We start from the raw sequence: 24016 nt of genomic DNA on the forward strand, positions 1-24016 counted from the left end.
CACATTTTCATGTGCATCATGATTGTCCTCATTGTCACTCTCATGCACATCATGAATGTCATCACAACTCACATGCTCGTTGGCAAGGTAAAAAAGAAAATAATAGTCATAATGCTCTTGGATTTTATCTTTACCAAATCCATTTTCGTTTTCAAGAAAAGTAACATTTCTTGAGACATATAGCTTGTTTCTTTTAATTTTATAACATCTATACCCTTTTTTATTTTTAGCATAGCTTATGAAAACACAAGGAATAGATTTTAAGAAAAGTTTATCATTTTTATCGGTAAGGACAAATCATTTACAACCAAAGATTCTCAACCTCTTGTAATCGGGAGGTTTTAAATAATTTTTCAATGAAAGAAATGTTTTCGATAGTTTTCGAAGGTATCCTTATCAAATAAACCGTCGTAAGTGCGGCTTCAGCCCAAAACATTTTTGAAACATTTCTTGATATAAGCGTTCTAATAGTCTCACCAATATGTTTATGCTTTCTTTCAGCCAGTCCATTTTGTTGTAGAGTATAAGGACATGATTTTTTAGTGAATAATCCCATGTAAGTCAAGATTGTAACAACCCCAACTAATCCTCGTAAAAATAGTAGATTTTTTTTAAAACAATTGTGGAAACAAACCCAAGGATTTGAGGTCTCACAAATTTAATATACCAAACCACAACAAATAGTGCATTGAATCAACGAAAAATAATCAACTTTATTAATCAATTTAATAGATGTCATATAAGTTGAAATAATAAAATCATATATAACAAGAAGTCACTATGTCAAGAACCCAAAACATGTAACGCAAGGCTCGCAGTCTTCATCTAGCAAGTCAAACCATCACTAAGTGGATCTGTAAAACATTTTTTTTGAAAACGGGTAATAACCAAAGTCTTTTGTACGAATTCCTTTAAAAATCCAAACATAAAGGAAATAGCATAACCCGAATTCATTAATAATGTTAGAGGAATATCACAACAACAATTTCTATAATCAATTTACTATTAAAGCATTTAAACAAGTATCATGCAATGACAATTATCATATGAAACCGAATAAGCATGAATGCATGAACTAATGCAGAACTATAAAGATGCATGATTCAATGCACATGCATGAATAACTTATTTAAGTTATTTATCAGAGTTGCTTTTGTATGCATCTTCCTATTAAATGCACACAATTTTAGTTTATATTTTTTTTAAACCCGCAGATATTCAAAATGAACACAAAATTTCTCGAAGTTCAAGTTAGGTTCCCAGTTGTAGCTTAACACAAAATTTGTATTTTATTACTGAGTTTTACACTTGTTTATCGATCGATATCAGGAATCAACACCATCCATCGGAATATTAGAAATCAACATCTAATGCCAGGACATCAAAGAAATCAGTATCCACTGACCCCACTTTCTTGGTATACTAATAACTACAGCTGAGTCAACAACACCACTCCCAGGCACAATGATTAAATCTCCCTAAAATCGTGGTCGGGAGGTGAACCACCATATCGGGTTTAGGGGTACAATCGCACACACAGTTTTAGTATCCTCACGGTTTACCCAAAACTATCATCTAAGATTCTCACACTGTGGAAGAGACATCAATGAAGAGATTAATTGTGTTGTTCAGTCTCTTTTACCTTTTTAAACAAATTTAAGTTCTTATCAGAAGAACCATTTTTGCAAATCAAAATGCAAAACCTATTTCAGGCTCTGACCCATAAAATATAACAGTGCAATTAATTTAAAAGAACCAATAATTTTCAGTAATAAATTTTGCAATGCATAAATTAAAATCAACATGGGAGCACCTGATTCCTGGCCTACACGGCCGCAGTGGTTCACATATGACTGCAAAAGCATTTCAAAGTGATTTATACATATTTTGCAAAGTTTTAGTGAACATGCAACACACTTTGTTTTAAAACATGTCCACAATGCACATTCAATCACACAACATGAATGCACATGAAACCAATTGCATACCCATGCGAACATGCTTGCAACACAATATTATGATCCATTCATGCATAAATACCCAAACATGCACATGATCATATTTATGCAAACATCAACATAACTTCAAATTTTTCATGTGTATATGTCACATGGGTGCGGGTGGGGGCGCGGGTGCGGGGATTCGGCACTTCCAAAAAACCCAGGTGCGGGGGTGCGGCAGGGGCAAAAATGTAATATATATATATATATATATATATATATATATATATATATATATATATATATATATATATATATATATATATATATATATATAAGGGGTCGGGGGGCGGGTTTTTTCAAATTTTACACGATAGCACAAGCAAGGCTACCACCATCATTGAAAAGTCAGGAGCTGACAGCAGATTTTTTTTTGTATATACAGCTGCACGATAGCACAAGCAAAGCTACCACCATCATTGAAAAGTCAGCAGCTGTCACAGCTGCTGTCAGTTTTTTTTTATATACAGCTGCGCGATAGCACAAGCAAGGCTACCACCATCATTGAAAAGTCAGGAGCTGACAGCAACTGTCAGCTCCTGACAGTAGCAGATTTTTTTTTTATATACAGCTGCACGATAGCACAAGCAAGGCTACCACCATCATTGAAAAGTCAGGAGCTGACAGCAGCTAACAACTGCTGTCAGCAAATTTTTTTTTTAAAAAAATTCGCAGGGGCAATTTTTTTTAAAAAAAAATCCAAAAAAAAGGACATAAATGATCCTGGGTGCGGTCAACGCACCCAGGATTGGGTTGACCGCACCCGGTGCCACACCCGCACCCGCGTCGAGTCGCATCGACGCGGGTGCGGCACCTGCTAGCCGAATCCCTGTGACATAGTGTGTATGTTTTGCACAAATTCAAAACATATATAGCACCCTGCAGTCTACATGAATGCAGGTCTGAACATAACAACAATGTTCAGAAACTATGTCAATCTGATCAGATCACAAACATCCAACATAATCAGCAGTCTGATTGGATTGCACGTGCTCCAGCTGTGGCTAATCTGATCAGGTTTCACACGAAAACCCATGACAAATTTGATCAGATTGCAGCAACAGGTGGCGAATCTGGTCCAGATTTTGACTACATTGCACCAATAATCATGCTCCAACGACATGTACTAAAGTGCGCAGCAACATACTGTCAGCAGCATGTCAATACTGCAAAAAGTGCACAACATGACAATGTTGTAAATGTGCACAGCAGCATATTGTGAACAGCAAACTATTGCTGCACAATTGTGCAGCACTGAGCTGCCCATAACAGCTCACAAAAAACTCATCTATATGCAGCTAATAACAGTCCGTATCTTTATTAAAATAATCAGATTGCGATTAGTCAACAAGACAACATATACTCAAGTTTGATGACAAATAACATAACATCAAAACAGTTTTGGTGCCCATTAATAAACATCAAAACAGTTTTGATGACCATCAACATAACAACATCAAAACAGTTTTGATGTCCATCAACAACCAGCATCAAAACAATGTATCATCAGCCTGCTAACAGCCATCATGAAATCAGATTTGATAACACGAAAATCATAGCTGATAACTGTTAATACAGAAACATGGAAACCCGATTCTATAACAGTCAGCAAATTCAGTCTGTTCGTGAGTCTGATGACAGTCTTCAAGCTGATAGGTTGCTAAATTTGATAACAGGTAACACATGTATTTCAATTTAACCACAGCAAGAAAAACAGTTTGTACAAATCTAATTTAATCACAGCCAACATAACTACATGAAAACAGATTTCCTTATAACAGTCCATTGAAATGTCATGTAGACAAATCAGTTTTGATAACATTAAATTTTTTTTATCGGCAACATACTCTCTGCATCAAAGCATGAGAATAAAATTGAATCAGCCATAAAAGCAATATGTATGCCTGCTGGATCAAAATAGACCCCCAAACAGAAATTATATATATATATATATATATATATATATATATATATATATATATATATATATATATATATATATATATATATATATATAGCCTAAAAAGACTAAATGTCTGGATAAAGGTTGGGTGGATGAAATGAAAAAGTGCAACTAGAGTGTTGTGCGATCGTAGAATGTCATTACGGTTGAAGAAAAAGTTTTATAGGACGACAATTAGACCCGCTTTACTATATGATACGGAAGGTTGAGCTGCCAAGAGACATCATATTCAAAAAATGAGTGTAGCTGAGATGCGTATGCTTAGATGGATGTGTGGAAATACAATAAAAGATAAGATTCGAAACGAGGAGATACGTAAAAATGTAGGCGTTGCATCCATTGAAAATAAGATGAGAGAGAATCGTTTACGGTGGTTTGGACATATTCAACGAAGGCCTAATGATGCTCCAGTTAGAAGGATGGAGAAATGGGAAAATATATTAATTTAAAAAGGTTGGGGTAGGCCTAAGAAATCTTGGATGGAGATGATAGGAAAGGATATGAATGCTTTGAACCTCACTGAGGACATGGCATTGGATAGAAATGATTGGAGGAGAAGGATTCATGTGGAAGACCCAGAATGATTTTCTTTTTTGGTTCATATCGCCGACCCCAATTGTTTTGGGATGAAGGCGTAGTTGTTGTTGTTTTGTTGTTGTAGAAATCAACATGTATTTCTCATGATATGTAAATTCAAGAATAACTTGATGTTGAACACATGCTTAAACATGAAAATTCATTGGCATAGTTACATCAAACCAAAAATACATGAAATCATGAATCAAGACATATGTTTATACATGTTTTTGAATTAAATTTTATTTTTTCATCTAAAATTTCACGTGAATCTGATTTTAAACTCTTTCTTCCCATACGAATCTAGAGAGAAACTCGTACCTTAGTTCGAATGTGAAAAAGATCGAAAAACGATGGGTGATCGATGAGAAAACTGAAATTCTTCCTCTCTTCCCTTTCCTTTCTTTTTTTCTCTTTTTCCTCCTCTCTCTCCCTAATGAGTTTGGGCTTGTCTCCACTTTCTCTCTCTCTCTAGAATCACGATTCTCGAGAGAGGGGGAGTCCAACCCCCCCTTTATAATTTTTTTTAGAGAGGAGAGTGACTTCCCCTCTATAGGCCTCTCATATGGGTAGAGTTCTTCTACCTTCTTTATCCATCTAGATCTTATTTATTTTATTTTATTTAAATTAGTATTATCAAGAAATATTTCAAGGGGGTTCTAGAAGCCTATATGAGGTAGAGTTTTACCCTAGATAGAACTCTACCTCATCTTTATTCTATTTTAAAGTTTTGTTTAAACTTTAAATTCAAAGTAGTTTTAAAATTGCAATGGATGGGTTTCAGATCCAGATTTGAATCCAAGATCCAAACCCTTATCCAAATTCATATGAATCCAACTTGGACCAGATCCTAGTCAATATGGATCTTGGAGTGGGTCCAGATCCATATTAACTTGGGTCAAACAGAGCGCATCCAATACCGTAACTCGATTTCAGAAAAACAAAGCACCAACGTTCTCAAAATTATGAGACGCATCTAACGGTATACTTACCTGATTTTTGCCTACGAATTTCACTTGATTTTTGCTTGAATTTAAAGGTTAAAAACAAAAAAATTCTCAAACATTAATTGACTCATTTTGATATTGTCAGTGAGCTCTGGGCCATGCCCAGACCCAACTGACGTCACCAATATTTAAAGATATTTTCTCTGATTTTTATCAATCTCATTAAATATTGTCAAAAAATTAAAATTTTTGAAATTAAAAATCATGGAAAAACACATGATATTACAAAGATAGTCTCGTCCAGTGTCAGTTCTAAAAATTTTAATATTAGTTTTAAATTAAATCTTTGTATAACAATGAAATTTTTGGAAGCAGTCAAATACTTCATATTTGTGTTTAAGAAAATATATCCGAGAGTGTCTACTATAATCATTTACAAAAACATAATAAGATACTCCTCCTTTCGATATAACTAGAGCTGATCCCCACACATCTGAATGTACCAATTCAAATGGTTTCTTTGATATAAAATGATTAGGCCCAAAAGATAAAGATTTCATTTTATCAAGGATGCAATCTTCACAAACAAAATTTCTTTCTTTATAACTTGTAAGAAATGGAAACAAAAATGTAATTTTGGCGCACTAAGATATCTTAGTCTCTTGTGACCATTTTTTATATCTTTTTTTTCACAAAATTACAAAAAAATATGTTTTGATAATTCAAGATTGTTCATAACATAGAGATCTCTTCTTCTATGGCCTCACCTAATTGGCTTCCCAGATTGGAGATCCTGTATCAAATAATTGTTAGATGAAAACAAGATTTTGCATCCATGATCTGCAATTTGGAAAATGAATAAAAGGTTTAAATTTAATTTTGTTACTATAATATTTGGTACAAAAAATATTTGATGCTTTTGTAAAGACCCAAAACCTTTGATTTTTAAAGGACTTCCATCGGCGGTTGAAGCATAAGAATCGTTTGGGTTAGTATGGCATTCGAATAGTGTGGACTCATTTTAGAGTCATATGAAAAGAAGCACCGCAATAAAAAAATCAAGAAGTCTTATTGGGCTCAATGCATGTAGATACGGTCATGCCCGAGAAGGAAAAAACTTGATTTTTGAACATCGGTTGTACTGCCTCCATAAGTTGTGCCAAGGATAATGAGCCGATGCATTTGGAGTCGTCTACACCACTTCTTTTAAAAGATGGTCCCACCGAAACCACCTTCTTATCATCTTTTTTCTTTCTTTTAGGACGACGACTTGATATGACTCAGTTCATAGCGATGATAGCATATTAGTTTGTTGCTTTTCTTGTATTCATGGTCACCTCTTTTATCATATTGGCTCATTCCATAATCATTGGGATTTCTTCCATTCTCATTTCTTCCAAAGTGAAGGGCTTATAAGCCCTTGTGTGATTTCTGGACCTTAACATAGCAAGCACAAATTTTTAATTTTTTTAAGAGGATGATTTTTTCAACCTATTTTCCTTCGTAGTTAATTTTGCAAGTGTTTCAAATATGGTAGGTACACCTCTTCTGTGAAGAAGGGCAGCTTTGGTCCCTTCAAATTCGAGTCTAAGCTCATTTACAAATTGATAGAAATGCTCTGTTGTAATTTGTTTTTCACAGAGTTCTACAAATTAAAGATATGTATGAAGGAGTAGTAACCAATGTCCGCACTTGTGGAGGGGTGACAACCAATTTTCCTATAACGGTTGGGTTACGTCAAGGATCTGCTTTAAGCCCTTTCCTATTTGCTATAGTGATGGATGAGCTTACGAGATCAATTCAAGAAAATGTGCCGTGGTGTATGTTGTTTGCTGATGATATTGTTTTGATTGATGAGTCTAGAGCTGGGGTTAATGCTAAGTTAGAATTATGGAAACAGACATTGGAAGCAAGAGGTTTTAAGTTGAGTAAGAGTAAGACAGAATACATGAAATGTCGATTTAGTAAGCAACGAAGTAGTGATGGGAGTGTAGTGAAGCTTGGTGAGCACGAAATACCGGTGGATGATTCTCTCAAATATTTGGGATCTATCATTCAAAAGTATGGAGAAATTGATGGAGATGTAAATCATAGGATAAAGGTTGGGTGGATGAAATGGAAGAGTGCAACTGGAGTGTTGTGCGATCGTAGAATGCCATTGCGGTTGAAGGGAAAGTTTTATAGGACGACTATTAGGCCCGCTTTACTATATAGTACGGAATGTTGGGCTGCCAAGAGACATCATATTCAAAAAATGAGTGTAGCTGAGATGCATATGCTGAGATGGATGTGTGGAAATACAATAAAAGATAAGATTCAGAACGAGGAGATACGTAAGAAGGTAGGCGTTGCACCCATTGAAAATAAGATGAGAGAGAATCGTTTACGATGGTTTGGACATATTCGGCGAAGGCCTAATGATGCTCCAATTAGAAGGATGGAGAAATGGGAAAATATATTAGTTAAAAGAGGTCGGGGTAGGCCTAGGAAGACTTGGATGGAGGTGATAAGAAAGGATATGAATGCTTTGAACCTCACCGAGGACATGGCATTGGATAGAAATGAATGGAGGAGAAGGATTCATGTGGAAGACCCATAATGATTTTCTTTGTTGGTTCATATCGCCGACCCCAATTGTTTTGGGATGAAGGCGTAGTTGTTGTTGTTGTTGTTGTTGTTGTAGAGTTCTACATCTTGGGTGTAATGCCACTTTGGCTCTAGAAGAGCCAATGCATCCCAAAGAAGAGAAAAAACATTATAATATTCCTCAATGCTCTTCTCTCCTTGGGTCATAGTTCTCACCTTATTTTGCACATTGCATATGTGAGTTATATCCTTGAGATTATACATATCTTCAATATTCTTCCATGCATCACTAGCAAAATCAAATTTTACTAAGCTAGCACATTTTTTTATGGCAACACTATTGATGAGCCATCCAATTATCTTGGAATGACCCATCCTCCATTCTTTTCATTTTGTTTCTATCTTCTATCTTAGTAAGTATAAGTTTAGGCTCTCTTTTGGTGCTATCAACCAAACCCCATAAACCCTTTTCCCATATTTTATGTTTACTATGGATGCCCACGTTACATAGTTAGTATCATTGAGTGTCACGAGAATAAAGATGATCACTTCTCTTTCATCCTCCATTTATACAATAATGAGATAGAGAGATAGAAGAGAAGAAAAAATGTAGCACAAATTTTGTTGAAGAGAAATTTGGTGGTGCAGTTTCCAATGCTACGATCTCACAAATCGATGCTCCACCAATCTCCCAATCTTCTTCTTGATCTTTTCGAATGAATCACAACCCAAGAGCACCAAAGCTTTGATACCATGTAATGAAAGAAAGAACAAAAACAAATAAGAGCCTCTTGTGGACTTACAAGAACAAATACAAGAACACTTATGAATGCATCCACACTACTCACACAAGGGCCAAGAGAGTAAAAATAAATGCTTTGTATTATAAAGTGCTTGAGAAAACCTTTAAAATATACTAGGGGAGAACCCCTATTTATAACAAGACAAGGGGATTGGGGGCAACCCAACTAGCTGTTGGGCTAGTCCCTAATGGTCGCATTTGTGATTGTTGAGCTGTCCTATCACCATTTAATGACAAAATACAAAAAATAAAATACAAAAAACAATAAAAAGAAAAAGAAAAAAGTCAGCCCCTAATGGGCTGACCACTAGTACAATGTAAAATGATTGAAATACCCTTGATAGGTATTTTGGTTTATATATATATATATATTTATATTATATACACACATATATACATTATATATGCACAATTTTAACACCCCCCTCAAACTTACAGTAAAATGACCAAAAGTTTGTTAAGAAGGAAGTGAAATCTAGGAGTTGAGAGACGTTTGGTAAAAAAGTCTGTCAATTGGTACTCCGAGGTGACATAGGATAGATCAATGATGTCTTGAAGATATTCCTCTTGTATATAGTGACAATCAATTTCAATGTGTTTTGTTCTCTTGTGAAACATATGATTGTTAGCAATGTAGATAACATTCTTATTATCACAACACATCTTTGAAACTCCTTTTATTTGAATTCCCATGTCAATCAACAATCTTCTCAGCCATACCACCTCTATTATAGCAGTGGCTATGACCCAATAATTTCCTTCTGTTGATGAAATAGAAACCTTTTGTTGCTTCTTGCACCTCTACGAAATCAGAGATTCACCTAGAAAAACGCAGAAACCCGTGGTTGAGTGTCTATTGTTGGGAACACCTCCCCCAAGTCTGCATCAATTTAAGCAATTAAATCTAAAGCATACAAAGACGACATAAAAAGACCTCTCAAAATTGAAGATTTAATATATGTAATGATTTGCAAAACTGCCCCCATGTTAACAGATATAGGAGCATGCTGAAATTAATTAGTTGTGTGAACAATGTGAGCTATGTCAGGTCTAGTGATTGACAAATAAGAAAGTGCCCCAATCAACTGTCGATAGGGTGTTGGGTCTTCATTTCATTTCGACATTACTGACTTCAAGAGTATCAACTCTCTTCTCATCCGTGATTCCAGACTTGTGAACAATATCAAAAACAAATTTAGAATGAGACATTAAATACCTTCTAGGAGAATAAACAACCTTAATCCCTAGAAAATATCTTAGGAAACCCAAATCAGTCATTTCAAAAATTAGTTTAAGAATTCTTTTAATATTTTTAACTTCCTGTTTGTTTCCTTCAGTGATAATCATATCGTCCACATAGAGGAGTAAAATGACAATACCTCTATTAGTTTCTTTAACAAACAAAGTTGTGTTAGTCAAGCAAGATCTAAAACCAATATCAAACATAATTCTACTAAATCTATCATACCAAGCCTTTTGTACGTGTTTCAAGCCATAAAGTGCCTTTCTTAGGCGAAGAGTCTTCCCTTTAGGATAGCTCATACTAGGTGGTGCCTTCATTCGCACTTCTATAACAAGGTCCCTATTAAGAAAGACGTTTTTATCTCCATTTGGTATATAGGTCAGTTTCTAAGAGATGCAATTGCTATAAGGGTTCTAACAGTGGTCCTGCTGGCAACAAGAGCAAAAGTTTCTTCATAGTCTATTCCATATTCTTATGAATATCCTTTAGCTACTAACCTAGCCTTGTACCTCTCAAGCTTCCCATCACTATTGGTTTTTACCTTGGACACCCACCTACATGTTTTAGGTTTCTTTCCTTGTGGAAGGTTTTGAAAAGTTTAAGTTTGAGCCTTTTCTAATGCCTCTAATTCTACTTTCATTGCTTTCACCCATTTAAAATTCTCTTTGGATTGTGCATATGATGAGGGTTCTACGTAGGAGTGAATTTATTTGGATAAAAAAGAATCATAAGATACAATTTTTTTTGGGTTTTTTTGATATTTTAGATCTCTTGGTTTGCATATCATCTTTGCCTCCAATCTTTGAATACTTTTCAAGTGCACATGGAGGTTTTTGGACCCTACGTCTAGTGTATTAAACGTAGATTTAATCACCATAGGGTTGCTCTTCAAGAGATACTTTATCCCTTGATTCATCTATATTCTCCATATCACACTCACAATCATCAATATCTTGCTTTGAAACAAAATTAAGTAGAAAAGAATACTCGGTTACTTCCTTAGATATTTCACCATCAAAGAAATCTTCTTTTTCCAAAAATATCACATTTCTTGAAATATATAATTTGCATTCTTAAAATCATAACCACAACCTTTTTTTATTGTCAGCATATCCAAAAAAGCATAAGGAATAGCCCTAGGCAACAAAAATCTCTTAATCTAGAATAATCGGGTGTTTGAAAAAAAATCAACAAGCGAATTGTTTTGGAATGATGACAATGGCATTCTGTTTATAAGATGCACAACGGTTAAAGCAACTTCAGCCCAAAAAACCTTAGGAATATGATTGACAACAAGTAAAGTTCTTGTGGTTTCCACAACGTGCCTATATTTTAAATTGAGATAATCTTTAAATTCTTTTGACAAAAATTATTCTCCTGAATCGGTACGAAAGATATAAATGTTATTTTCAAACCTATTTTTGACTAATTTATAAAAGTTTTGAAAATGCAAGAAAACTTTGGATTTATATTTAAGAAAGTAGATCCAAGTATATCTAAAAAAGTCATCCACAAATATCACATAATATGCATATCTAACTTTTGACATAATTAGTGTCGGACCCCAAACATCTGAATGGACTAACTCAAGTGGTCTAGTAAAAACAAATGTTCTTTCATGAAATGGTAATCTCTCCATTTTGCCAAGAATATGATCATCACAAGTAAAATTATCAATGTTAAAAAAAATTCAAGTTTGAAAAATACATGATTTTGGATACATTTGGATGTTCTAATCTTTTATACTACAAGTTTAAATCTAATTTTTGGACATTACAACAAAATGTATTCTTGAGTATCTCTAAAAAGTACATGTAATAAAGGCATCCTTCTCTATGGCCTTCCTCAATCAGCTTCCCTGGCTGACGATCATGCACCCAACAACCACTTGATGTGAAGGAGACATTACAATCATGGTATGATATTTGTGAAATAAATAAGAGGTTTAAATTCAATTTAAAAATATATCTAATTTTTGGATTTGAATTTTTTTTTAGAGTTTTGAAGTAATTTTTCAAAATTCTCTATTCCTTTGATTTCAAGAGATGTACCATCGACAATGAAAATATTAGGCACACTTGAGTTAGTATAACATTAGGATATAATATCAAAATTTGGGGTCATGTAAAACGATATACTAGAATCAATAAGCCAAGAAGACTTATCGGGGGTGGAGTGAGATGAAACCACGACTCTGGTTGAAGAAAATGATCCTCTAAGAAGTGGTTGAAGTGCTTCTACCAATTGTGATAAGGACATAACTCCAATGGATGAATCTTGTGAGTTGTATGCATCCCTAGTCTCTTGTGGTGGTCTAACTTTAGCCACCTTCTTTTCTTCCTTTTTCTTTAACTTAAGACACATGGTTTTAATATGTCCCGATTCATGGCAATAGTGACAAATCATTTTTTTGTTGTTGTCATACTCATTGCCTTACCTCCCAAATTGAGGTGGTTTGTATGTGCGAGTATAGGTTCCCAGTCTAGATACTGCCCAAAATGGATTTTTCATCATTCTTGAATGAGTGCTTCTTCAACCTATTTTCTTTCATACTTAGTTCTTCTATTGTGTCAACAATAAAAGAATTTTTTCTTCTATGTAAGGGAGTCAACTTAGTGGCTTCAAATTCAGGCCTTAATCCATTTGCAAATTGATAAAAGTACTCTATATCTATTTGCTTTTGTCATAGCTCAATGTCCAAAGGTTTATGTCACTTTGGTTCAATAAAATCAAGTACATAGATCATATCTATATGGTCAATTTTTCAAAATAAAATAAAAAAGCCTGAAAACTCCATTTTATTTAGCACATATGTATTACCACACACACACACACACACACATATATATATATATATATATACACACACACACAACAACAACAACAACAACAGCTACGCCTTCATCCCAAAACAATTGGGGTCGGCGATATGAACCAAAAAAGAAAATCATTCTGGGTCTTCCACATGAATCCTTCTCCTCCAATCATTTTTATCCAATGCCATGTCCTCGGTGAGGTTCAAAGCATTCATATCCTTTCCTATCATCTCCATCCAAGTCTTCCTAGGCCTACTCCGACCTCTTTTAACTAATATATTTTTTCATTTCTCCATTCTTCTAACTGGAGCATCATTAGGCCTTCACCGAATATGTCCAAACCACCGTAAATGATTCTCTCTCATCTTATTTTCAATGGGTGCAATGCCTACCTTCTTACGTATCTCCTCGTTCCGAATCTTATCTTTTATTGTATTTCCACACATCTATCTAAGCATACGCATATCAGCTACACTTATTTTTTGAATATGATGTCTCTTGGCAGCCCAACATTCCGTACCATATAGTAAAGTGGGCCTAATAGTCGTCCTATAAAACTTTTCCTTCAACCGTAATGGCATTCTACGATCGCACAACACTCCAGTTGCACTTTTTCATTTCATCCACCCAACCTTTATCCTATGATTTACATCTCCATCAATTTTTCCATACTTTTGAATGATAGATCCCAAATATTTGAAACAATCATCCACCGGTATTTCTTGCTCACCAAGTTTCACTAGACTCCCATCACTACTTCGTTGCTTACTAAACCGGCATTTCATATATTCTGTCTTACTCTTACTCAACTTAAAACCTCTTGCTTTCAATGTCTGTCTCCATAATTCTAACTTAGCATTAACCCCAGCTCTAGACTCATCAATCAAAACAATATCATCAGCAAACAACATACACCACGACACATTTTCTTGAATTGATCTCGTAAGCTCATTCATCACTATAGCAAATAGGAAAGGGCTTAAAGCAGATCATTGATGTAACCTAACCGTTATAGGAAAATTGGTTGTCACCCCTCCACGAGTGCGAACATTGGTTACTACTCCTTCATACATATCTTTAATTATACTAATGTATTTGAGAGAAACACCTTTCTTCATCATTGTCCACCAGAGAACGTCCCTAGGTACTCTATCGTATGCCTTCTCCAAATCAATAAAAACCATATGCAAATCTTTGTTCCTCTCTCTATATCTCCCACTAAGTTGTCTAAGAAGATGTATAGCTTCCATAGTTGATCTTCCAGGCATAAAACCAAATTGATTCTCCGATATCATGACAACCTTCCTCAACCTAGACTCAATCACCCTCTCCCAAAGTTTCGTAGTATGACTCATGAGTTTTATACCACGATAGTTTGTGCAATCTTGTATATCACTCTTATTCTTATATAGAGGCACTAAAGTACTCTTCCTTCACTCATTAAACATCTTATTTGTCCGCCAAATCTTGTTAAAAAGATTTGTGAACCATTCTAAACCTTTTTCTCCCAAGCATTTGCAAGCCTCGATAGATATACCATCTGGGCCAACTGCCCTTCTCTCTCTCTCTCTCTATATATATATATATATATATATATATATATAGAGAGAGAGAGAGAGAGAGAGAGAGAGAGGAGTAGGTGTTTATCAAAGTTAGGAGCCTACTGCAAACAAACGGGGTTTTTGGGGTGTTTTTCACAAATCTGACCCCCCCCCCCCCACGGTGCGTTCGTCATGGACGATTTTCTAGAAAATGACACTTGGATTGTGCTTTTTTGATGAAAAACATGATTTTTTCAGCTTGAATATTTATGAAAACTGTAGACCATCGATTTTCAAACCTTATAAAAGCCTACACACGTGTTGGTATCGGACGATCCTAGAGTCCATTCCTATAAAATCAAGCATATAAAACACATATGTATAGTCAGATGTGAGAAAAACATGAAAAAAAACCTTCAGAAGCTCGGCCAGCTGGCGGTGGGTACAGATAGGTGGAGGCAGCTACCCCGTACTCTCTCTCTCTCTATAGATATATATAACCCTTTAAGCTGCTGCATATTGTGCTCTCTTTTGATACTCTTTGGATGTGAGCTTTCTGAATCTTCTTTTAACAATACAAAATGATGCGCTAAGTGAGTGAACTTTCTGGTTCTTTTGCTAGTTAACTATCCAGTGTGTTTTCATGCATTTGTTTATTTCCTTTTTTGTCCAGTGAGGTGCGTATAGAAGGGTTAGAGACTCTGGACTACTTAGACAGCTTGCAAAGCAAGGATCGATTCACTGAACAAGGAGATGCGATAACTTTTGAATCTGAAGTGAGTTTTACAAAAAAAGAGCCTTTTCATTGTTTTTATTCTATATCCAGAAACTTGAATTCTTTTTTATATTTAAGGTGGATAGAATTTACATTAGTACACCAACAAAAATTGCAATTCTGGACCATGAGAAGAAGAGGACATTTGTCCTGAGAAAGGATGGACTTCCAGATGCTGGTAAGTTTGATTTTGCTCACTTATTTTTGTGTCTCCTGGACATCTGTTTTAGTCGAGTTACATCTTTTTAGGAGTTTCCAGTGTGAAACTATGTTATGACTCGTGTTTTTTTTTGTTAGATCGGTTTCTGTATACGTTCACTTTTAGTAATTGTCTCGCCAAGTTCTTAGTCATTGCCTGATCCATTGATCTTTGTGTCTTGCTTGCGTGATGAAAGATTGATGTTGATAGATTTTTTGAAATCATGAAATATGATTTGACAATAGATTGCCTTCAGATGAGCCAACTGAAAAGTAACAAACTAATTATAGTACTTAAATGGTTTATTGCAATGAACATTACAATGGATGCTGCAATCCTATTGACTGTAACAGGTATATAGTCTATTAGTATTTAACTATTTATTTTGGTTAAAACCAGGAAATCCTCTAAGATTTGCAGGTGTAATAAATGATAAGTTCATTACTAACGGGTATTCACCACCCCCCAAAAAAAAAACACTGCCATGAGCAACTTGCACCAATCGGCAACTTGTTCAGCAACCTTTCCAAGTCAGTTGAGTTTGCTGCTGAATTGACATCAGCAGAGTTGGACATATATCTGCAGCTACTAGATTGTAGGGTTGACTTTCTTTGAAATTTGAATGATGCTTTTACTGATTCGCACAACCAATTGCCTGCAATTTTCTTTTTGACTAATGCACATGGCCTGCCTGCTCTAAAAGCTCTGGCTCTTTGATCAGTCGAGAGTGGACTTATGCAACCTGCCCACCTCAGTGTAACCTGTCTTGGTTCAGGCAGATAGAATTGAGACACCCAAGTTGGTACCAAGATGCTAGGCATGCCAAAATTCAACAGTATCTAATCCCAAGTTGGGTGGACGATGATTCCGAATCTGGTTCTGATGGTCTCATGCTTAGCTCCCTTTGGGTTTTCTGCAGTTGTGTGGAATCCTTGGGACCGAAAAGCAAAAGCGATGCCAGACTTTGGAGATGATGAGTACAAACACATGTTATGTGTGGAGGCAGCAGCTGTTGAGAAGTGTATCACTCTGAAGCCTGGAGAGGAATGGAAAGGACGGCAGGAGCTATCTGCTGTTCCCTCGAGCTACTGTAGTGGGCAACTGGATCCCCAAAGGGTTCTCCAAGGATGAATTGTTCAAGAACCGGTGAATCCTGTACAGGTATCTGTGGAAGCACTCTGATTCTGGATTTTATTTCCTGTTTAAGCTTTTGATCTGGTGGACCGAACAGGACCTAGCTTTTGTCGGCAGTTATTGCTTGTGTTCAGCGAGTCCCAGAAGTGGCTTCTATCCCCTTGCTTTAGAGTAGTGAATTCACAATATCAGCTTCTGTCAAATAAATGCAAGTTTTTTGAGAAATTTGTTACTTGTCGAGTTTGGCCTTTGGAACAGTACCTTGCCCTCATGAAATACGTTTCCATGCTTTGCCTGCACATATATTGCATAAGCATTTGTTCATGGTGCACCATGCACGGGCTTGTGATTCTTCTCTTGTGCATGTGCTCGTGTATGTATGATGCATTGGCTTGCTTTATAAATCACTAATGTTGGTCCTTCCATTAGATTAATCTTTGTTTCATGCTTTGACATGTTGGTAATCTGTCCATCTTTTGGTGCACGTCTGTCCATTTTTTTGGTATGTATGTAATCTTTGATGACATTTTGGTGTGTCACTGTTCCAGTATACTGAACCCAATACTTTGGGTCTGAGTTTGCAGATATCATTTTTTGTTTTTATCTGAACCCAATACTTTTGAGGTTTAGGGTTTTCTTTGTTTGGATACCCAGCTTCCTGATGTCCTGACTTCGGAAGCATCTTCCTTTCCTTTTGGGATCTAGTTTAATGCGAGAGTGAATAATCGATGCCATATGGTGAGACAGATGGGACATGGGCACATTCCATGTTAGGAACCTTGATTTTGCTGGTCAAATTTGGCGTCAAGAACACTGGACTTCATGAATTTGGCGATATTGTTTAGGCACAAGATTTTGAACTTAAGGGTCCTTTTTCTAATATGTCCCCTGACAAACAGGATGAGTATAATGTGGTCCTCAGTTTTTGATAAACAAGCTGGGGTTAGTCCGACCCCTAGCGGTAAGTCAGTAATAATAGATCCTGGTTTGAAGGAAGCCACAACCATCCTCCCGAGATTGTCCAGGAACGCCCTTTTTTGCTAATTTATAGGCCACTAGGTTACATAGTTTTGGAGGCAGCACATAACCGATCTAAGGTAGGGTTAGGCAAAACTCAAGAGGCAATGAAACCGAGCTCTCTCTCTCTCTCTCTCTCTCTCTCTCTCTCTGAAAGTCTAGCTGGGCGAACCCTTCCAGTTAGTCTATAACTATATGGGTTTTGAAGATGCAACATCCTGTTACCAGTTAGTTTAATAACTATATACCTGTGGGTTTTGAAGTTGCAACATCCTGTTATCAGTTGGTCTATAATTATATACCTGTGGGTTTCTAAGTTGCAACATCCTGTTATTTGATGACGTGCACAAGTTGCTCATACCAGCCCCTGGGGGGTTGGCATAATCAGGCGGGGCTTTGCTGCTAGATGGGTGGCCAAGGTTTGATTCTTATGGGCATCCCCTTTTTGCGAAAGCCAACACCCAGCATAGGCCCCCGGAGGTGAGAGTCTTAGCCTCGGGGTTTTACTGTCGCCAGTATGAGAACCGTAAGTTTGGCAGTCTGAGCCAGCGCTTTGTGTGCGGTGTGGTTTTTTCAGGTTATAAACGAAAAGAAAAGTTGCTCCTAACCAATGGGGGCTCTGCTTGTCTGGTAGGAGCATCTAGTGCACGCCACCTTGTGTTGGGACGTTGCTGGTTCAAAACCCAACGGTATAGTTGTATAACTGTAGGGGTCTGCCTAACCCCAGCTTGCTTTTCAAAAAAAAAAGGTTGCTCCTAAGTAGCGCCCTTTGGGGGAAAGATTTTGAATTCATCACATCATGTTTGGCCTACCTCGTCCGATATTATTGTTAACGATACAAATTTCAAATCTCTCTTCCATGACATATGTACTATACACAAGTACAGCCATTGGCAGATATTATAAAAAGGGTTAATGCTTGCTATACCCTCGTGGGCAAGGAGTCTTTTAGTGAAAAATGTAATATTTTAATTTTTTTTTTTTGCACATCTGATCTGAGCCTTCAGATGTGATCTACGTATCAAGTTTAGTAGAAACTGACCTTTGGATCATGTTTCTCTGACATATATGTGGGATTTTATAAGGGTTGAAAAATTAACAGCTTGCAATGTACAATTTTTTCAAACCTTAAAAAAATATGTTTTTATGTCCAAAAACTATGAATCAAGATTTGATTCCTACTATTTTGACTATGATGAGATGAGGTCAGATTTTGTCAAAACAATATCGCCCGATGAGTTCTAACTAGGGGGTTCTTTACTCACAAGGGTACCAAACGCTATCCCTTATAAAAATATGACTTATTTGCGAAGTCCATCTACAATCTGTTTAAAAGTGTCATAATTTTATTATGATAGGTCTTTTTTCTTATTCTTATTTCTATTGTTATACTTTTTTCTAATTATTGTAGGGAAAATATTCAAGGATATCCTTTGTATTGTTTATGCTTTTCTGTTATAATGTCATGGCTTTTCCAAGTTCCTATAAATCGATATTGGTTATGTATGTGAATTTCATAAAATATATAAACTTCTTGTTAGTGAGGCGAGGTTACGAGTCTCGCAAACATCAAGAGAGAGAGAGAGAGACCCATGGCCTTATGTATCTTTGCATAAAGTGTAGCCAGACGCAGGAACTTGCGTGCTTCTATTCATTGTTGAAAACCTTAGCTCTCCAAGAGACATCCTATTTATATAGACCAGGCATCTACAAAACTAATGGTCCAGATTCAATTGGCAACCAAATTATATTGTTCTAATTGGCTTTATATCATTTACATGTAATATCTCATTACTAATCATTAAAAAAAAACTCTATGTATTTTGAGTAAATCTATTTTTTATTTATCATGGTTCAATTACTTTAGAATACACCTTGAATTAAAAGTGTTACATAATTAAATATAATTTAACTAGAAAATGAGCTGTCCAGATGGCATCAAAATTAGATTAAAAGGATGATTTATACTAAACAAGCAATTGTAAGACCTGCAGTCCAACCTACTTGAATTGAAATGCATGAAGAGATGAGGTTGAGCTCATTGAAACCGTATACCCATATACACTGACTTGTCCTTAAGCAGGATAGTTTTTTGTTTCTCAATGTCTTAAGGTGAAAAGAAAATAAATGCAATGGGTCCAACTTAGTTTTTTTTTTTATAACAGAGTTGGGGGAATTATGGACCCTTCCTTTTACGAGCAGACTTTGGCCAACCCAAACAGGTGTTCATACTATCAGTCTGTTATTCAAACACCCATATACAAGTGGGATTTAAACTTGCAACGTCCCATCACATGGTAGCTTTTTTTATATTTAAACAGAGATACCACTCTCAGGATCAGAGACCTGTACTTACTGTCGCTGTCCTGGCAGCTTAAAACTCAGTGGGCTTACCCCTTGCCCCAGAGAGTCGCCATGCTTCGGTTTGCTCAGGGAGTGATTCCCATAAAATTTGAACCTAGGCCACCTGGCTAGTGGTCTAGGTCTCATCCCACTAGGCCAAACCCCTTTGGGGCCCCATCACATGCTAGGTTGCACAAACTGCTCCTACCAGATGGTAGGAGCCCCCATTGGCGACGGACCCAACTTGGTTGAACAAAAGGAAGTTAATGGAACATAATAGATCGCCAAACAAATGGGGGTTTTCATTAACCATTATGGCCACTAGTTTCCAAACCGACAATTAAGAGTCACCTTGCTCTGGCATGGTTTATACCATATTGGCAAAGAATGTTTTGCACAAAAATTCTTTCACATCTTTTACTTGAAAATAAGTTGAGATCACCACATATGAAAATTGTAGCCCTCCAGCTTTACAAGTTGGAATTTGTTCCTCTTCTAATGACGAGAGACAAATCCAACAAGACTTCAGTTTCGTTGAATTGGATTTTTAGCGTATTCTTGCTCTGAATTTTTTTTTTTATGGAAAATGATGGTATTGTATGGGTAATTTGATGTGATTCCCTAAAAATCCTATAATTTTTTATATTCTTTTGATGTCCAAAATCATAAATATTCGACATTGTTAGAACACTTTTACCTTTCACAATTGTGAATTTAGGCATTTTTATGATAAAATTGTACTGCTCGTCGAATATATCTAACACCCACTTGAATCCAGAATCACAGTTTTTTTTATGCAAATTTAGACCTCACGAACTTGCATAAATTTATTTGCTAAATTTCGGTGAAACCAAAACCACAAAAATCACACTCTTTTGCATATATTTCATGAAATTGCAAAAATACATGTGTGAAACTTCACTTACCACTAAATTCACAAATATCATATTTTTTCGCATATACTTTCTAAAATCACATAAATTTATATATGAAACTACACTTACCACTTACTACCAAATTCACAAATATCATACTTATTCGCATATATGACATGATATCACATAAATTTATAACATTATTCTATTTTGTGAAACCCTACTAAATTCGCAAATATCTTACTTATTCACATGTACTATATGTTCTTGCATAACATAATTTGCAAATCACTTAATATCGCAAATATCATACTTAACTATTTGCAAAAGCATGACACATATGCGATATTGTTTATTTATTGTAAAATATTTTCTCAAATCATATATAAACCCGTTGTGGTCCTTAACTTGATTATTTTTGCATAATCTAGGTTTTTTTATCTTTTGTCCCAAACAAGTGGCCCCCAACATACTTCTCTTCCAGCAACTATTTTCGTCATCTATTTCTGGCAACTATTCATCAGAGGCATTTCATCGCTGCTAAACCATCAACGACGTATTTTTTCAGTAAGCACAATGTACCATTTTGTTTAACGGATGAATCAAACATTGTTCAATTTTGTTTAACGATTGAATCAAAGATTGTTCTATTTTGTTTAACGACTAAATGAAACAATGTTCACTATTGTTTCTTTTTTAAATGCTTCTTGAAATGCAAATATGTTGTTTGTTTTTTGCAATGCTTGTTCAATATTCTCTGTATTGTTATTATAGAAAAAATTGAATTTGTTTATTAATACAATATGGCCAATAAGAAGGAGACCACACCCACATCATCTGATATTTCTCAAGCACAACAATAAAAGCTAACGAAGAACTATAAACTGCGTCATCCTGGTAATTTGGAAGCATGACTTAGTGTGTGTAAGTGGATAGAGAGGGGGCCACATCCATTGCCAAAAGTATGGGTGTCTGATGTTTTCCATAAAAAATGCACCATCGATAATCACATACAACTGCGTTCAAGTAGTGAGCTAGAAAAAAATGAAATTGTCGTACAATGAACAACTATAAATTTCAAAGTGGCTCGTATCTAAGGTAGAATGTACATAAAAAGTTAAGCAGTTTATAGGCACAATCTTGTCTTCCATCCCAAAAGCATCTAAGGAAGGGGAAGGTGACCCATTGACTGACTATGAGTTTGTTGCTAACCTCAATACCAGGATAAATAAAACTTGAAATATGGCCACCTATAGTGGCAGTAGTGAGAAGGCTAAGGAAGTACCTGACCAAAGGCCTAAGGTTAGTGTGGACCCTCCTCAGGAGGTAGATCTAAGTGAGGGTCATGTAGCTCAATCGGATGTGAACATCGCTCAGGAGTCCGATATTGCTCTTCATGTGCAGAAGAAACTGCATACTCCGACAAAGAGATCACAGTGGGGAAGAACGTCTGGTGCTCATGGGCAGGTAAAAATTCATTGCAATTAATTAATTTCATTGATTATATATATATTGCTAGTATAAATTAATACAATTAATTAGTTTGGTATGTATATGTGCAAAATATAAAAATTCATTGTAATTGACTGATTTCATTATATATATATTGCTACTATACATTAATGTAATTGATTAGTTTATCATGTATGTGTGCAAAATATAAAAATTCATTGTAATTAACTAATTTTATTGATTAAATTGATATATATATATATATATATATATATATATATATATATATATATATTGCTACTATATATGAATGCAATTGATTAGTTTGTCATGTATGTGTGCAAAATATAGAAAATTCATTGCAATTAATTTATTTCATTGATTATATATATATGACTACTATACTTGAATTCATTGAAATTGACTGATTTGAGTAAAATTAATTTGGATTGCAGGATTCTTAGCCAATTGATTCAGAAGAGCCGACATCCTGCATGCACCAGTTCTACTGGAACCAATCACACCAATGATTTTTAACACTAACGAAAGAAGTGAAAGGGTTATTTGATAGAATGCATTTTCATAAATTCTTGGAGATCACACCATGAAACATCAGTCATCCCCTCTTAGGTTGTTGTACAGTTTTGGAATCCAACAACCAACACATTCCAATTCAAAAATCTTGAAATGACTATCACATTGGACGATGTGGCACAAATAACTAAACTGAAGTACCATAGAGAGCCAATTAGTGGACAAGAGTGATTTTTTCAAGTAGTTGTATGATATTTATTTGAAAGCAGATGATGATGCATTTGAAGCTGATAAGATCAAGTTTTTATGACGTATGAGCAATTATGACCTTAGTAAAGTGAGGAGGATGAAGGTAAAACTACTGTATGTTAGAGAAAAGAGTGGTAGTAGGGTGGACAAGATGATGAGAGCATTCTTGCTATATTTCTTTAGCTCATGCTTATTTATCGACGCTGGTGAAAAGTTAGTCTATGCAACATACATTACCTGTATCACATCGATTAATACGCATGGAGAGCAACCACACTTGCACACCTATATGCAAGTTTGAGTAGTACAAGGAGCGAAAAAAAACCTTGTTGGGATGTTGGTGTTATTGGAGGTATTTATTATTTCATTATACCTAAACTTTTAATTTATAGTTATTCTCATACTTATATATTGTGTTTTGATACATATTGCATATTAATTCTTGTTAATTATTGTTATGCAGGTTTGGATATGGGAGCAAATATTCATTGAAAGGCCCGAGATGGATGATATTGCCCATGAATTTTTACGTGCAGTAATGTAGAGTTGGTCATGCAACGAAGAGGACCGTAATCAAAGATTGGTGGGCCTTCTCATGTCGCATGCCGACTGTGCTACATCACTTCGCATATTGAATAGGTCAAATATAAGTATTGTTATTGATATTTCATATATATTTTTTAATAAATTCATGTTTGTAGGCCTAACCATAAAAGAAATGTAAGTAAATTGGTGCCCCTATAAAGGTGCATTGGAGAAGGAGGAGAACATTGATGTAGTAGTGAGAGCGAAGGACATCATCAAGAAGTTCATTTGAATGCAGAACATGAATAAGTTGAGTACCAAATAGTCACCCGAGTCATTCTGTCACATGCTAAACTTCAAAGGCCTGTGCGACATTGGGCGAACCTTGACCCAACAAGCCTTAGCGAGTTTTAAAAGCAAATGCAACAGATCTTTTCGA

The 24016-nt window shown here is 35.6% G+C and overlaps 1 protein-coding gene across 1 annotated transcript in view; it reads left to right on the top strand.

Annotated features, from left to right (window-relative positions):
- LOC149842294 (putative glucose-6-phosphate 1-epimerase) overlaps nt 1-17037 on the top strand; it is a 33542-nt gene extending 16505 nt beyond the window's left edge. Inside the window, exons 6-8 of the mRNA XM_089999049.1 lie at nt 15148-15250; nt 15328-15427; nt 16368-17037. Coding sequence (XP_089855175.1) covers nt 15148-15250; nt 15328-15427; nt 16368-16579 — 415 coding nt within the window. The 3' untranslated portion in view covers nt 16580-17037. The remainder of the gene's footprint in view (nt 1-15147; nt 15251-15327; nt 15428-16367) is intronic.
- The last annotated feature ends 6979 nt before the right edge of the window (nt 17038-24016 follow it).

The sequence above is a fragment of the Nuphar pumila genome, chromosome 3, assembly GCF_984573655.1.
Source record: "Nuphar pumila chromosome 3, dmNupPumi1.hap1.1, whole genome shotgun sequence".
Taxonomy (NCBI): domain Eukaryota; kingdom Viridiplantae; phylum Streptophyta; class Magnoliopsida; order Nymphaeales; family Nymphaeaceae; genus Nuphar; species Nuphar pumila.